This window comes from Astatotilapia calliptera, chromosome 8 (genome assembly GCF_900246225.1).
Source record: "Astatotilapia calliptera chromosome 8, fAstCal1.2, whole genome shotgun sequence".
NCBI classification, from domain to species: Eukaryota; Metazoa; Chordata; class Actinopteri; order Cichliformes; family Cichlidae; genus Astatotilapia; species Astatotilapia calliptera.
The window spans coordinates 9,166,787-9,185,059 of NC_039309.1; the positions used below are offsets into that span (position 1 = coordinate 9,166,787).

At 43.1% G+C, this 18,273-nt stretch overlaps 1 protein-coding gene across 11 annotated transcripts in view; it reads right to left on the reverse strand.

Annotated features, from left to right (window-relative positions):
- LOC113028221 (calcium/calmodulin-dependent protein kinase type II subunit gamma) overlaps positions 1-10,624 on the reverse strand; it is a 43,539-nt gene extending 32,915 nt beyond the window's left edge. For 9 of the 11 annotated variants that reach the window (XM_026178316.1, XM_026178313.1, XM_026178320.1 and 6 more), the window contains exons 1-2: positions 10,343-10,624; positions 8,214-8,308 (exon numbers count right to left, since the gene is read on the reverse strand). In XM_026178316.1, the coding sequence (XP_026034101.1) occupies positions 8,214-8,308; positions 10,343-10,407 (160 nt within the window). In that variant the 5' untranslated portion in view covers positions 10,408-10,624. The remainder of the gene's footprint in view (positions 1-8,213; positions 8,309-10,342) is intronic. The other 2 variants (XM_026178321.1, XM_026178319.1) reach the window with 1 other exon arrangement.
- Between the last annotated feature and the right edge of the window lie 7,649 nt (positions 10,625-18,273).

Genomic DNA, 18,273 nt, shown 5'->3' on the forward strand with positions numbered 1-18,273 from the left:
GAAGATTTGTTTGTCCGTCCTCCTGCACCGTGTTACAATCTCTTTTCCACGAACCTCCCTGTTGTCTCGCTACAGGTGTAGATTTCCCTCATCTAAGAGAAAGCGAGTGAATAAGGGAGAGACCTGAACCACCTCCTAATTACACCAGTGACGCAGGACAGAGACAGACAGACAGAGAAGGAGGGAGGATTATATGAAACGTCCATTTGCTAGAAGAGGATCACAGCTCCCCTGTGTGTGTCTGTGTGCATGCGCACGCAAGCTTCTGTGTGTGCGTTTGTGTACAGCCGTCTACCCTGGTGCAGTGTCACTGCAGTGCTCACTAATTCATTCAATCTCCTTATTTGTTGGTGCGAGAGTATGTGGTAGAGGAAGACAGGAAAGAGAGGGCTGGAGGGTAATTACTGGCACTTCCTGCTGCTCTCTAATTGGCCATCTGCTTTGCCATGGGGCGGGCCCACAGCCATCTTACATCAGCTGAGAAGGATGGAGAGGACCTGACACACATACGCACACCCCCCCTCTTTCTGCCACACAAAGCTGACAATCTGACTGAAGGCTTGAGGATCCAGTTCAATCTGTTTCAGGCAAGTTTACATCCAAAATGTTAGGACGGGAAATACTGACAAAATGACGGAAACTGTGTCAGTACTGGTTACAAAACCTTATTTTAGGGGTTCGTTATTTCAGATAAGTTTTTACTAGTAGGGGTGCAACGATATTCGTATCGATATTGAACCGTTCGATACAGTGCTTTCGGTTCGGTACGCGTATGTATCGAACAATACAACATTTGTAATTTATTTTATCAACTTTCCTTCTGACGATGCTGTCTGTGTGGAGCGCTCAGTGAATCTGCGTTCGACTACTCCGCCTAGGCTGCACTGTCGAGCGCAGATCCACTGAGCGCTCCACACAGACGGCATCGTCAGAAGGAAGAGCGCAGGGCACCTCCCCCACCCTCATTCAGATCTGGCGTTTGGAATTATTTTGGTTTTCATGTGACGTATGACCCTGAAGGTAAGCGAGTCATGGACTAAAGTAAAACAGTATGTTGGATGTGCCATGCAATGCTCAATTACATGGGTGGGAACTAGTGTGTTAGCGCAGTTAGCTCGTTAACGTGTTGGCAGTCTAGCCCCATGCACGGGGCGATCGGCGGTAGCTCGTTAACGGAGATTTGCCATGTTGTGGTGTTAAGGTCATTTCAACGAGATTAACCTGAAAGCACTAGTGGGAACACAACGAATATGACTGCACATTTACGCCGACATCATCCTAGTGCAAAGACAAAAACAACAAGCATGCTACTAACTTTAGCGGAGTCATTTAGACAGCTGTTAGCACATGATTCTCCTTATGCTGCTGAGAATATAACCCAGAAGAAGCGGATAGTATAGCTTTTATTTTGGAAAGAGACATTTCTCTGTAATAAACTCTCTTTTCCAAAGATGCATGATTCCTCAATCAGATACAGGGCTTGCAATATCGCTAGCCTGACGTCCTGGGGCTAGCGATTTTTTCAGTCGGGCTACCAAAATCTATCTCTTCCCTGCCCGTCGGGCTATTGTAGGAAGGAAAAATATATGTCAATGCTTTTGCATTCTTTCAGAAATGTAGCTGGGTTATTATGTCATTGGCATCGGTGAGCCACTGTCAATATGTGACATATTGAAATCGCGTTTGAATTTGCGCTTGTTTTTTTGCTTTCACTTTGCAATCGTGCGAACTGTGTATAGAGAGCGACAGCACTGATCTGTGAGTGATGATAATTTGTGCACCAATTCCTCTGACATCGTCTTATTAATCGTTAGCTTACTATGCAAACATGACAAGTGAAATCTCCCGCAGCAAGCTTAAACATGTGAGAGGTTGATCACGCAGAGAATCGCTGAGCTTATGTGAGTCCGTGTGTAAAAGCAGCAGGATTTATATTTGACTACGATGACCTGGATGACTGAGAACCTTCACAGACAGATATATATTTTAGTTCTGCTGAGCCAAATAAGACAGGTCAGGGTGAAGAAGTGACAGCCAAAGAAAAGCTTACCACAAAACGGAGAAGTTATGACAAATCAGACTATAAGGCAAAAAGAAAGTGCAGCTTTATGGTTTCATGGACAAAATAATTTCTGTGGCTGCGATATGACGAGCTAAATAACCAGGGCTGCACATAAGTGGTCCGCAGGTGCGCATTCGCTGTCAAAATAAAAAACACGCACAAGGGTTAGGGTTAAATTTAAAAACTGTACTTTTGAGTTAAAATATATATTTATAATTTTAATAAATGACAAATTAAAAATGCATGAACATTTTTTTGTATCGAAAAAATATCGAACCGTGACACCAAAGTATCGAACCGAACCGTGAATTTTGTGTATCGTTGCACCCCTATTTACTAGAGGTGGTTCTGTGCTGCTTATTTTTCCTAAACTTGTGGTTTAAGAATTAAAATAATATACGATACAATTAAGATATAAAACTGTTTTTCCTGTTCCTTGAAAAGTATGGCAAAACTTGTCCTATAAAGTAGAAATGTTCTCAAACAAAAAGCACACATCAAGTAAAACACATGTACTATTTCAATAAGAGACACACGCACAAAAAAGTAATCATTAAATAAGCCGTGCTACACACACGCAACATGTTGCCCAACATGTTGCTTCTGAGAAATTACTTTAAAGCCACTATCAAAAAGAACGAGAAGGGAGACATAACATTGATTCGAATGTCACTGGGATATATATATATAAAACCAGTTCCCCCAACAAAAGGTTTAAAAAGCTTTTGTCTGATAATACTTACCTACTATGCATGTGAAGTTTTACCTCCATTTCTAATAAGCATGTTATTGTATGATAATAATTAGAAACGTCTGCCACCACACAGCTGAAACAGTCTCGAACCCCTACTGTGTGCACGTGTCAACGCAACACGATTGGCTAATTTCCCCCCCCAATCTGACCATTTACTTCCTCCTTAAGTAAAAGCATAAAAGGTGCTCAAGGGAGTCTGAACTGTCATTTAATTTCCCTACGTCATTCAGTCAGAAAACATCGCTAATATGCAATCACCAGCCACTTTATTAGTTACACCTTGCTAGTACTGGGTCGGACCTCCTTTTGCTTTCAGAACTGCTTTAATTCTTTGTGGCATAGGTTTAACAAGGCCCTGGAAACATGCCTCAGACATTTTGTTCCATATTGACACAACACCTGTTGCACTACATCAAATAGGTGCTCTATCGGATTGAGATAAGGTGACTGTGGAGACCTTTCGAATATAGTGAACTCATTGTTTAAAAACAAAAATGTAAAAAAAAAAAACCCAGATGATTTGAGCCTTGTGACATGGTGTACTTTCCTGCTTGGAGGCAGCCATCAGAAGATTGGCACACTGAGGTCATAAAAGGTAGGACGCTGTCAGCAGCAAGACTTAGAGAGGTTGTGGTGTTTAGACCAACCATTTAAAATGGTTTAGTACCAAGGGCCCCTAAGTGTAAGAATAGCCCCCTAAACCATTACACCAGCAGCCTAAACCGCTGTTATAAGGTAGGAGGGATCCATGCTTTCATGTCGTTTACATCAAACTCTAACCCTACCAGCTGAATGTTGCAGCAGACTCAGACCAGCGAACACTTCTCTAATCTTCTTTTGCCCAATTTTAGCGAGCCAGTGTTAATTGTAGACTCAGTTTCCTGTTCTTAGCTGATATGGAGGGCACTCAGTATGTTCTTCTGCTGCTGTAACTGCTTTAAGCTTCCATGTGTTGTGCATTTAGAGATGCTCTTCTGCATACCATGGTTATAACAACTGTTTATTTGACTTTATGTGTCTTTCTATCAGCTTGATGCAATCTGGCTATGCTCCTCTGACCTGTGGCATTTTCACACCAGTCCCTGTAAACCCTAGAGATGGTTTTCTGGGAAAATCCCAGTAGATTTCTGAAATGCTCAGACCAGCCTATCTGGAACCACAACAATGCTATGTTCAAACTCCCTGGAATCAGCTTTCTTCCTCATTCTTATGCTCACTTTCAGCAGGTTGTCTACATGTCTAAATGTGTTGGTTTGCTGCCATGTGATTGGCTGATAAGAGATTTGTGCCAATAACTGGTTTAACAGGTATACATATCGTTCTGTAGGCAATTTCAGTGATTTAATACCTTTCATATTTAAATAAATTTACAGATTGATTAATTTTTTTAATATATATTTATGCATCATTTACTTGAAAACCATTTTTTGCTCAATTTCTGTAAAAGTAAATAAATAAATAAAAAGAAGAGAAAACTTGTTACGTTTCGGTGTTGTCAGTGTTTTGTTTTTGCGTGACTGTCATGTGTTTCCTGTTTTACTTTGAAGGTCTGTTGTTATCTTAGTGTGTTCAGTTTACGTTTCCTTGTCTCGTCAGGTCTAATTTGCCCCAGCTGTGTTTCCCTCCTGTGGTCCATTCCCTAATTGCTCCTTCTATGTATTTAAGCCCTGTGTTTCTGTATGTCATGGTCGCGATCTTCCCCCCGTTGTAAATAGTTTGACGTCTTGTTGTAAATAAATAGTTTGTTGTAAATAGTTGTGAATGGGTTTGTTAATATTTTCGTTTGAGACACCTTCGTTTTGGGATTTTGGTGGAGGGCCTTCGTGGTTTTATTTTCCTTATTTTTGTTTTTCTACGTTGCACCCCGGTTGCCTAGGCCGGGGTGTAACATATGGGGGCTCGTCCAATCGCGGGAGGGTCCGAGGGCCGCTTCGGCCTCCGTCTGTCTTCGCTGGAGGGCCCGGGGACCGCTTCAGCCGTCTGTCTTCGCTGGAGGGTCCGAGGGCCGGTCCAGCCTTCATCCGCCTTCGCTGGAGGGTCCGAGGGACCGTCCCGGCCTTCGTCGTCTGCTGGAGGGTCCGAGGGACTGCTCCAGCCTTCATCCGCCTTCGCTGGAGGGTCCGAGGAACCGCTCCAGCCTTCGTCTGCTGGAGGGTCCGAGGGACCGCTCCAGCCTTCGTCGTCTGCTGGAGGGTCAGTGGGACCGCTCCAGCCTTCATCAGCCTTCGTCCGTCTTCGCTGGAGGGTCCGTTGGAGGGACCGCTCCAGCCTTCGTCCGCCTTCGCTGGAGGGTCCGAGGCTCCGCTCCAGCCTTCGTCTGCCTTCGCTGGAGGGTCCGAGGCACCGCTTCAGTCTTCGTTTGTCTTCGCTGGAGGGTCCGAGGCACCGCTCCAGACTTCATCCGTCTTCGCTGGAGGGTCCGGGGGACCGCTCCAGCCTTCGTCGTCTGCTGGAGGGTCCGTGGGACCGCTCCAGCCTCCACCAGCCTTCATCCGCTTTTGATCAAACATTTCACTTGGGGTTACATGTTTGATTTTTGGGTGGGGGGAAATGTTACGTTTCGGTGTTGTCAGTGTTTTGTTTTTGCGTGACTGTCATGTGTTTCCTGTTTTACTTTGAAGGTCTGTTGTTATCTTAGTGTGTTCAGTTTACGTTTCCTTGTCTCGTCAGGTCTAATTTGCCCCAGCTGTGTTTCCCTCCTGTGGTCCATTCCCTAATTGCTCCTTCTATGTATTTAAGCCCTGTGTTTCTGTATGTCATGGTCGCGATCTTCCCCCCGTTGTAAATAGTTTGACGTCTTGTTGTAAATAAATAGTTTGTTGTAAATAGTTGTGAATGGGTTTGTTAATATTTTCGTTTGAGACACCTTCGTTTTGGGATTTTGGTGGAGGGCCTTCGTGGTTTTATTTTCCTTATTTTTGTTTTTCTACGTTGCACCCCGGTTGCCTAGGCCGGGGTGTAACAAAACTCATGGAACAAAGAGACTTTATGAAAAGTAATTCAGAGTTCTAAGCCTCCTTCAGAGAGAAAACAGATGAATCTCACTGGTTTTCTGTTAACAACAACAGTAACAAGTGACTCTGGCAACAGGAGATGAGCCATGAACCAGCGATGAAATTGCTGAGCAATAAGTGCAATTTGTAAAATAGAGCAAGAGAAATCATTTCACTGGAACAATAATATCGCCCCAGGCCACTAACTGTAGGAGGAGAAGAAAAAAATATTAAAGTAGTATTAAAGCAGACCATTTGTGTCTCTCACTCACACACACACACACACACACACAGAGTTGCTGCAGACAATGCAGCAGCCATCAACCTTCCAGTCACTCCAATCAACAAAATAAAACAGAGCATTCATACGGCGCAGATAGACTCATGCTACGCCAGTGCAGATTTAATACTTTGCATCACTTTGTTACATTTTTCACAATTTACCTCACAGTCTGTCATTTTAATTAATTACACGCACAAATCTTTGGCAGCCAAACAAACCCCTACCCCACTTAGCTAAAGCTGCCAAAATGAAAACCTCCATTTCTTTACAGTGAGAAGCAGGTGGGTGTCACTGCCTACTGCGCATGCTGCTGCCCACTTGCATCCATCCCAAAGGGCCTGTGGACAAAACTATACCACAGCCAACTCCCTACATTTATCTATTCCCCCCGCCAACATCACCCACTTCCTTCCTTCCTGTTTTTTTTGGTTTCCTTCCTTCTTTCCTTCCTTCCTTCCTTGTCTCCCCCCCCCCCCCCTCAGATTACTGCAGTGTTTACCAGAGCTTTGGGAGACTTACCCACCAGGCCATGCAAGAGGTCAGACTTGCCCTATTGGGCTTTAAAAAAAAAAAAAAAAAAAAAAAGGACAGACAAAAAAAAAAAGAAGCCCCACCCAAATCCTACTGGGCAAGATGCCTGCTCACGCACTGGCCTCCTGGTGTGGACGTTGTTGTGTTTGTGTGTAGGTGCATCTTGCGTCAGCAAGTCAAGACAGCCTACTGCAATACTTCTATTAGCACCAAATTCTCTAATTCATTCCTTTGTTCAGTCTATTGCATCTCCCCCTCAGTCTCATTTCATCTCCCTCCCCTGGTGTGGAGTGTCACCAAGTTTCTTGCAAGACTACACTGTTGAAAATCTCCTCCTCCTCCTCTCCTGGCCAGCTTTCTTCTCCCCTGGCAAAAACACACATACGCACAGACCTACATTGTACTCCATGCCTCTGCAAAGAGCCAACAGTTTTCTGCTGAGCCTGTACTTTTCCTTGGTGGGACATTAATACTGGTAGCTGCCCTATGTGTACACTTGATGGCAGGGATAGAACAATAACAGCATTACAACACACTCACACAAAACAGACATACTCCATTAGTATAACTCCCGCTCTCTCTCAGTCTCCCTTTTCACACAGACACACAAATGCCATAAGACACAGACAACAACAGGGAGGCGCCTAAGGAATCCGTGGGGTCTTAGTGGTTGATGAGATACATTTAGCGTAAGTGGATTAGCCTCAATACAAACCAATCCCCCATTGCAGCAAGACGAGAGAAAGGCAATGAGAGAAAGGCTGGCTGAGAAAGAAAGAAAGGCAAAGGTATAACAAAAGAGTACAGGAAAGGAGAACAAAGGTGTGTGTGTCAACACCAGAAAGGAATCTGCAGCACTAATTTGGCCCATACAAAACTGAGAAAACCTGAAGTCAGGGGAGGTCTTGCCATAGTGACATAAGCTCCCGTCATCATTGCAACATTACACGCCACACCATGCATGAGCATGTGGGTGTGAACGTCTGCAGGGAGGCACACAAGTGAAGCAACTAATAAAATTCAGGTGTGGACTGTGCAGCAGCAGCAGCGCCAATCAATTAATTGTACAGCGGCTGTCTGCTTGCACCACAGAGGAGCGATTGAAAGTTATTTAATACCGAGTTTCTAAAGAGCGTTAGAAGATTCTGATAAGAACTCCCCACGGACACAACGACCCAATAAAAGATTTCCTCTGCAACTGGAATCATGGGACTTCTGTTTCTGCACAATTTCCAATAAGCAGGATTTTTCTACACAATATTGGGATATTTTATAACTTCAATATCTGTGGTAAGCCACAGCAGGAGGTGATGAAAAAACAAATCAGTGACAGAACTGCTTTTCAACAACACTGAATTTATGGGATTTATACAACGATATGGTGAAGTACCTTGATTTGTTAAGCATTAGTGCACTGGATTAGCCACAAGCATGAATTTAAACCTGTTATTTCAACTACAAACTGCTTCTGAATATGGTTTTCCGTGGCATCAGTGCGTACAAAGAAAATAAGCTATACTGCTCAATATTTATCACAAACAAAGTAAACGCACATCGGTGTCTGTGTCAGTGAGTGTGGTGTTAGCATACCTCTTGCAGACAGCTTCTTAGTGTTGATGATTTTTGCAGCATATTCCTGTCCTGATGATTTCTTTACACACCTACGCACCACTGAAAAAGCTCCCCTAAGAAGAAAGAACATAAACAACCAAAAATCAGTTCCATTTCAGACACTGCCTCTCTGGCACACACGCACACACACACAAAGTGTGACATTTGAAGCTGCATCTACATGTGGCAGTGGTTTGTTGTGAATACTAACAATCTCACCCTTTCCCCCCTTCTCTGCCCGTCCCTCTGTCTCAGACTCAGTTTTTTTTATTTTACAGCCATCATATACTACATCACTATAACAGGGGCAGTCAACCTGAAAAGGTGAGACAATCAAGCAAACCAGCAGTCATAACAAGCTTCTCAAGCAGCTATGAATATGAACGACCGAGTACTTTCTCTAATCTCTGATATGCACACAACACAATGCAACCTACTCCCCCCCAAGAGGAAATTCAATTTGCAACAGGCAGTACAGAGACTGGGCTGCGTTTCACACAACAATCGTCAACATTTAATACATTCACACTCACAAATGCACGCAAACATAAAAGGAAGTGCACACTACAAGACGCCTGCCACTCTGAGGAGTTTCATATTGACCTAGATGAATGCTCGCACAGTGGCTCTGGTGATTCTATGAGTCTGAGCAGTTACACAAGATGTAATTACACATGGTTTTCATAGCATCTGGACAACCTGCAGTTTCGGGCCCTTGAGAGTTTCCCTAAAAGAGAAGAAGGGCTCCTTTTTTTTTTCTTTGTTTTTTTTCTAATGCGGTGGATGATATATGGAGGGCTGCTCCTTTCTGCTGCACACTGCTCCCGGTCTCGATGATTCACCAGTAAATGAGAAGCGACAGGTGACACAAGTACAAGTCCGTGACTTGACATTAATAAGCTATGACGGAGCAAAATTCATTATCAAACAGGTGCAGAAAGAGAAGCCAGGGTAAGTGGTCGGTCTGCAGGAAGATCAGGGGCAGTGGAGGGAAGATCTGTAGATGTGTGCGTGTGTGCCAGTGGACTGGCTATGTAATCAGTGCCATCGATTACTGTCAATTACAAAGGACAGAGTGGAAGTGGCAGTTGAAATTAAGGACAGTGTATCTTTATACGGCCAGCGTCGCCCTGCTGTTGATTTGAGGGATAAAAGCCTTAGCCGGCCAAGAACAGCAGATGCTGTCGCTGCTGCTGGAGGGAGCAGAGGAGGTAGCAGTCTGATTTTTCTGCCGTCATCAAAATACCGAGAAAACACGTCATGCCTCTTACACAGTAAAAGCCAAATTGCCCTTGTAACCACCCAGAAATCACAGATCGGCTCTCTTACGGAGCCTTAACAGCGATTCATTTATTGATAACATGATGCAGGGGACAGCTGGTGCGCGGAGCTTATAGGTATTACAGTGCAAACATAAAAGCGGCAGAGCTTGGACCGAATAACTTCCTTATTAACTGATCCAGGGGTACGTAGCGTTACTCAACACAGTAACACAAATCATCTGCAGCTGCTTGGAGAAGAAGAAGAAAAAAAGGGAGGGGGGGTCGGCCTAGTTAGCTAGCGACCACAGCCTTAGGTCGAGCCCGCACAGAGCTGCCAGCCCCGTGGGCTGGTGAAATGTCACAGGGCTACGTCTCCGGCGTCTCTCGGGGCCCGGCTGACGGGTCAAGCAGACCAGAGAACACCGGCTACCAGACGCGGAAAGGCCAGCAGCTGCTCATACACCAACATCTGCGCCTTCTGCTCATCCCTACCAGCGATTAAAAGACGCAACGCTAGTCGGCTAACTCGGCCAGTTTATCAATATCAGCGTGGTAGCTCCCTGGCTAGTAACTGAACGTTAGTGCGCTCTTCCCGTTACTGCCCGAGCAGCTGTTAGCCTATAGCAGCGGTTATTTAGCCTGACTGCACTACGACAATAGCACACGCCTGCTAGCATGCACTGACAGACCACTAAAAGCAGGCAGCAGAATTAAGTCTACAAGCAATTTTGGCTAACTATCACTGCTAGCTGGCTAACCAGAAATAATATGAGGCGAGGTTGCGGGGGTGGGGGGACAAAACGACAAGACAAACACGATGCACACTATAACGTTGAGGCTGCTTACTTCCCGAGCTCCTCGTATAGCTGGTACTCATCAGTAAACCGGGTGGAAGTAGCGGTGGTTGCCATGGTTAGAGCCGTGAGAGGGGAGCCCGAGCCTTGGGGTACGACGGCGGCAGCTGCGGCGGCAGGCTCTCGTACGGGGTCCGAGAGGAGGGTAGCCTAGCCTCCAATACTAAAGCACCTTTCTGACAGGCAGGCAAGACTGAAGAGAGGCGAGCAGAGACGGAAAGGGAGGGGCTGGCTACAAGAGGAGGAGGAGGAGTGATGATGGTGGTGTGTGTGTGTGTGCGTGCGTGTACGTGTAGTAAAGAGGTGCAATCCTCGCGAGAATAGGCTCGTGCAGCAATGAGAGCGGGGCCTCCAATTCAATGAAGTCACTGAAAAAAGTGGGGAGATGATGGTGAAATGTTCTCTCAGTCATTTAGATTAAATAATTCATCTTTTGTCGGGCAGTGGATCTCACAATGAGATGCCGCTAAAGTGTACAAGAGCCACGTGACGGTCCAGAGAAACAGAATTGGCATCCAAGATCCGTCTCTTCTCATTTCTTTCAAAATAATATTGCAGGCAACAACCCGGCAGCAGCGTTTTTACTGCACCGGTCGGGATACACCCATCACTGGGTCACACCTCACTGCAGCAGAGTCAGACTGTGACACACACACACATTCATACACACACAAGGTATAAGTTCACACTCAAGGAATCAATATTGATTAATGCAGGTCTTGCTCTCAACACAGGAGGTCGGCCTTCCTGAACAACTGAATTGACTTTGCATTTGAGGGGAGTGCATGTGCATGAGAGATAGGGATGGTTAATGGGAACAGTGTGACTGCTGTATCAGGTTTCCACTGACGAGCATCCACAGTGTGAGGGCTGTTGGCTTGGCGGCGCTAAAAGACGGTGTCACAAAGATCCAGAGTGCCTCTCTAAATGTTTAATGTGGCATGAGTGGGAGGCCATCAGAGGACAGGCAAGGTGGGGCTGGAGAGTTACAGTTAGAGGGCCTCTGCATGTGAGCAGTTCAGCTCAGAGAAGGGACAGCACACAGACACAGTCATAAGAAAAAGAGAGCAAAATGGTGATTTCACTTGAAAGTCTTTATGCGTGGTTGTCAGCGTGGGAACGCAAAAGCTGAAAACGCTGAAAAGTTCAAATATTACGAGTGGAGCCAGCTGAATCGGCGATGGAGAGCATGAAAAGGAGGCCGGCATTTATGTGCGAGCGTGTGCATGTTTGTGTGTTATGTGGAAGACAAACGAGCACTGCATTGTAGGCTACTGGCCCTATGCTGCCCTCCTTTTCCTACGTGCTAACCCCGCTGCCTCTCCTCCTCTTCCTCCACCTCCTCAGCCTCCACAAAAGTTATATAATGGTGAACTCCTCAGCCTTTGTTATCTCACACCAACCACACACTACGCCTTGCCCGCTTCATGAGAGACAGAGGAGTGAGGAGAGAGAGAGAGCGAGGAGAAAGTGGGATGATTTCTCATGAAGAAAAGAAACATAATCTGTGATTTTTCATGTTTTATTTTCAGATTGTAACAGTCACGCATATGCACACACTGTGCACTTTATATGCATGTGTTACCTACTGTGACGCAGACACTGGTTGACTGTGACTTCTCTCTTGGTTTTGCAATGAAAATGGTGCATGAAGGTGGCAGCTATTTATGCTGACATCTCTTATTACTCCCATGCCGCCCTGCAGGGAAAAACAAAGCACTCAATGTCTATGAAATTGCACTCAATCTCAAAGGAAATGCTGAATTATCATCATATTATAACATGTTTCACTATACACATTAAAGGCACTTCAAAGGTTTCCCTTAGTTAATGTATAGCTGCAGAAATGTATTTAGTAGTTCTTTGTTAAAAGCACCAGTTGAGGTTCTGCGGTAGTCAGAGCCAAAATATCATATTTCTGTTTGTAGCAGACTCTCATTGCTAACTGAAGCTGTGTTTATACCCAGAAAAGACTAACTGTGTAATCAAAGCTTGAGTAGCTGCGATACATTTAGGAATGAATTTTCCTCTGTTGTGACTAATGAGGGTGAATATGCCATCTGTTACATCATCACAACTGAGAGGGTGGATGTGGCCAGAAGCTGAGTGATGACACTCCCATTCTCCACTGCTTTTGGAGAAATAATCCGACTGGGGGAAGTGAATGAGTAACACTCTTCCTTCCTTCAGCAGATACTGTAGTGATGCCCGCGAGCAATAAGCTACCGACCCCCAACCGCTCAGCAAATCTGTCGTTGATGGTCGTGGCTGGGCTGTGCAGCGCCTGGGTGTCAGTGTGAGAGGCTGCATGGGCGAAAAGCAGGGTGTTGCTGATGAAACGCCAGTGTGCTCTGTCAGCTCGGACAGGATAAATAAATAATGGTAAGTTTGTGAAGATCACAGCAAAAATCAGGGGCGACATGTACTCGGCTCCTGTTCTTGATGATTACAGAGTTTAGTCATTCTGTGTTTCCTTCATTTCAGGGAGTGCTGCTAGAAATTCAAGCTCTGCTGACTCAGCCTGGGATTACTTCATGTGGACTATTTCACTACCTATTAAAAAATGAGCCATGAGCTGCAGTATTGGTCGGATGTTTACACACACTCATCACAGGCATGAATGTCATGGTAATTTCGGCTTTTAATGGTTTCTTGGAACTGCTCTTTTTTACAAAATGGAATGATTGTACAGCATACATCTGTAGTGCAAAAGGTTGCATATTTTGCATTTTCTCCACACAGTATCAAACGTATAAATACAGGTTCAGATTTATACATACACTCACTAAGTGGTGCTGACAGTTCTACAGTGTCTTCTAACTTAACAAGGCCAAGGCCTCTTAATTCCTACCACAACTGGTAGTTTCTCTTTGCCAGTATAAAAAGTATTTGTTTGACAGGTCTCTTTGGATTGACCAATACTCAGAATGATGGGGAAATCCAAGGAACTCAGAAGAACTGTAGATTTACACAAGCTGGGAAGGTCTGTTCTAAACAACTGCGGATTCCAACATCAGTTCAGTTATGTACAATTGCGGCTGTACATACAATCGGGGTGGCTGTAGCTCAGGAGGTACAGAAGGTCATCTACTGATCTGCATCTTGGTGGTTGGATCTTGCTGCTCCAGTCTGCATGCCAAATATCCTTTGGCAAGACATTAACCTCAAACTGCTCTCAGATGCATTCATGGGAGTATGAGTGTGTGCAAATGTTAGATAGAACGCACTTACGTAGAAAAAAACCATAGAAAAACCATAGCTTGGGTGAATAAGGCAAGCTGACGTTTTCAGCTTGGAGTGCTCAGGTAGAGTAGAAAAGCGCTATACAAGAAATTAATTTATGTAAGTAGAAGTGATTTGGATGTACCACCACTTTGCCAGAGATCTGGAAGAAGGCCCAAACTGTTACCCTCAGATAAGAGGAAATTAGCTAGGATGTTCAGGAACCACCAAGGCTTAAGCCTGCATGAACTGAAAACTGCTTGAAGAACAGCATCACTTTCCACAGTGAAACAAGTCTCATCACCGGGGACTGAGAGTTGCCCCTGGTCCAGAAATACTCCATTTTTTAATCATTTTATTTTCTGCATGGTCAGTATTTTCATTGTTACCTCCCTCACACTTTTATTTAAACATAAATCTGGATTGGTTACAAAAGTTATTCATTTGTAAATGTCGACAAAGTTGATAAGATTAAAGGTGATAAAACAGAAGAAGATACTGGATGTAACCCCATTGTGCAGCCCAAAGATAAATAGACATTGTGACATCACCTGCTGGTTTTGGACTTTGCATTTTGAAGCCTCAATTTTGTGGAGCCAGAAGTGATGAAATCTGGATGAGAGGCAGGAATGCTAAGTCATTGGGTAATGCCTGCAAGCTTTTTTAACAAGCAACATGCACAAACATATGTACATATGTGCTAATTAGTCCCAAGTAACATGCAAGTATACTCACCAGCTTTGTTGATGTTAAGCACCCCACAGCATTCTGTATTACTTGCCAGATAACTCCATTAAAAATGCTCCAAAATATACAAATACCACAAACACTGTGGAGAGGTCCAGTTCACTGACTCTAATTAGCTAAGCTTTTCAAGTGTAACTCAAGGATAAGTTATACAAACATTTCCCGCAGTGCAGTTATTATGAAAAGGGAACACTAACCATAGAGGCTCAAACCATTTTTATTCCACTCTGTTAACAGGCTTTTTAAATGCAGTGTATCTGGACATCTTAACATGGGAATCTATGGGAATTAACTCATATTTAGAGCCCTCAAGTGGCCATCGGTGGAAGTGCTGTTTGTGTGTTCGGCATAGCTCCTTAACAGACCATTAGGTTGTTTTCCACTTCAGGGAAAAGGATCTAATGGTCGCTTTGTGTGGCCTGCAACTTCATGTGCATTCCCACGATGGTACACTGTCCTGTAGGACTGTGTGTGTGTGTGTGTGTGTGTGTACAGATCATCATAGAGTAGTACCTTTAATATTGAGAGAAAAGAGAAAATGGAGACAGCTGAGATAAGCCTGGAGTCTATGTTTTTATAAATGGGGAGCACAAAAGAGAAATGTTTTTAAATCTCTCCTGTGTTAAAGCAGCTGCCGCTACATTAGCAGGCTAATTTGAATAACCTTTGCGTGTCTTCATCGTAGCGGAAACACAGACAAACAATGACCTGAAGGGATATTTAAGTGCTGCGAAAAGGGTTCCTGAGGGAAAAGGTTCCAGGTACTTTAAATGGAAAAATAACTACTGGTTGTCCTAGAAAGTTTATTCTTGTCTTCTGGATGTTGAATTTTTTAGTGCAATGTTTTCGGATGATAGAGAATGCATAAAGACTGTAGGTTGTGAGAGGTGGGCACATTTTATTTTATGGTGGCCAAGCCCATTATTTGGTTATGCTAATGTATATTTAAGCAGAGAGCTAAAAAATTTCAAGTCAACTGCTTTGAGATACAGGGCACTGAAGCAGTGTCCTTCTTACACTGTACTTCCAGTGTAAATTATAGGGGAAGGAAAAGAATAATGCAAAAACACATTGAAAACTTTGATTTTTAATTCCTGCTTTAGTTGGTCTTCCTCAAGCTCTGCTTAGAAACACTGTGGACAAACAAAGAGGGACAGTATTTGATGATTGAGATATCAACTCAGATAAACATTTCACATGTATTTTATATATATATATATATACACACAGCAGCTCTCGACAGCAAAATACTTGCGACTAGATGAGTAGCCTACAGTTTTTGCATTTTAAGATCATCAAAAAAATTTTAATGTTAGACAAAGTTAGTTAAAGTTGAAGTTAGACAAAATGCATTTTTTTAATATGATGTCATTTGTGATCAGAGACAAGCTATCCAAACCATCCTGGCTGAACAAAGGAGAGATGGTAGCTGACCAAAAAGAAAACCAAAATAATACTAGCTTAAAACTCCTAATCAGTAATTGTGATTTCAAGTATTTCCTTGGTCTTTAAAAAACAGCCTTTGATAATGATAATTTTTCTCTGGGGGTTCTTGTTTCTTTGGCCTGCATGAAACAACACGGTAAGAACACTTTAGAGTGAAGCAAGATGCACATTTTGTAATCTATCAGAACATTGTATGTAAACACATCAAACACATTCTTAAATTGTCAAATGTAAGTGTAAATAAGTCTTTATTTGTTCTCCTTCACACCTTTCTTTGACCACATGACGTCTTCCATCGAGCGCTGGGAAATGTGGTTATGAAAAGAATGTAGGAGGTACATTTTTGACAAGTCAACTGCACCCCGGAGGTTTTGTAAATTAGCAGAAGTTGGCCCCAAAAAGAGGTTCTGTAGGGTCTTGACATCACTATATATAAAATGATCTAAGATGAAAAGTGAACTGAATCAGTTTAGGCTTGTGTTCCACACACTTTAAAAACCAACAGTGCACAACTTGGACTTTACTTCCATCTTGTGTTCAACAGAGAAAACTGCAGCATGAAGGAGGGGAATAAAAACATCTGTGAAATGCAGCTTTTCACAGCACTGGTGACTTACTGTACACCACACTAGTTAAACACACACGCACAAGCATGCCTGAGAGAAAGAAAATCCAAAATAAATTCAAGCTTGTGTCCCCAGTTCTTGTATTTTTCTTTTTACTTTTTTTAAGTCATTAAAGATGAATGCTGTACAATCAGTCCAGCCATCAATGACGAGTGTACGTAAACGTGACCACAACTTTATATTGTTCTAAGCTTTTAAGAACTGCCTAGAAAATAAGCAAACAACAAAACAGTACATTTGCAGCCATAGATCTTAAACAGTCGATGTCATTTATCTACTTATTTTCTGCACTGTCAGTGCATTCTTTGTTCATATGTAAATGTCACAAAGTTGATAAGATTAAAGTTGAAAAAACAAGAAGATACTGGATGTAAACCCATTGCAACCCCTCTGTGAGATCACCTGCTGGTTTTGGACTTTGTATTTTGAAGCCTCAGTTTTGTGGAGCCAGAAGTGACGGGATTTAGATGATAGGGTGGCGGCTGATATCAGCTACTGCCTTTTTGTTTGTTTAGTTGCAACTAGTTGTAACTAATAAGTGTCTCGCCAAGGGACACTATAAACTGTATCATTCAAAACACTTATGCCATTTAGTTCATTTTCAGCAAAAGTAGACCAACCTCAGTTTCAACAAAGACATAAATGAAGAGTCGCACATCAACACTCATGAAGTCTTGTGATAAAGAGTCCTTCATCACACGGAGTAGTAAAAACATAACTTGCTTATGTATTTTTACTGCATGTGTGATGTTGCAGTGTGACCATAGCATCTGTAAGGACAGTGCGCAAATACGGGGTGTGTAGGAAAGAAGTGTAGGAAATGATCATCTCATGGACGTCAATCCCAAGCCTCTGATTAATTTTGTTCCGAACGTCTTGAATAAATGCTATAGAAAGAGGTGCTCCATCCATCAGAGTCATAATAAGTCAAGAAACTTTATTTGCTTAATGCCAAATGCTGAATGTTAAACTACGTTACATTTACTCTAGCAGATAAAAATACTTGGAGTTTGTTTTTCATACTGTTGCTTATAAAGCTAAAAACGATCCTCTGAGTTTTCATTTAGATCCGTGAAGGTTTTTGGTTCATTGACTTTAATGCAAACCATTGCGCTCGTTTCCGGGTTCATATATTTTTTACAAGAAAGAAAACGGAAAGAAAAACACACCCCAAAAATCTTTTACTGGGTTTTAGTGCAGACTTTAGTTCATCCCCCGTTTGGAACAAGCTATTTTAGCATCTCCTTTCAGTCAGTTTCCTTTTTATATTTCTGTGTTCACACCCAGACCTGTGTGATTGTGGTGAGTGTATTAGGGATATCTGATCTTAGTGAAGTCACTGAATAGAAAGATGTAGGGAACAGAGCTTTTAGAGCAGTATTAAGCATGAATCTTTGCTGCATGCACACATACACACTGTGTGTATGTGTGAGTGTGTGTTCATCTGGATCACCTTCCTTCTCTTTGCCACACTTAGAAATAACATCCAGATGTCTTCACTGTAGATCTGGTGAGGTTTAGGTGAACTGAGGGAACAGAAAGGGAACACAGAAGGGAACTAACAAACCTAAAGTAAAGTAAAACTAAAGTAAAAACAAAAGGCACAAATAAAAGGACAGGAAGCAATAGAAATAATCTTAGGATAACTCATACACACAAGAAAATACAAAGTAACACTGTTAACAGAAAACTCTAAATAATACAGAACTCCAACATGAATTGCTTCTCAACACCAGAAAGAATCACGATTTGCAGAAAAATTCAAACCCAAGGGTCAAAGACGCACACACACATAGTACACTGTGCAGTCCAGAAGCCCCACTTTCTGTTTTCAACCAGGGAGGAAAACGTATAAAAAAATACCACCCTGCAGACAGCTGCT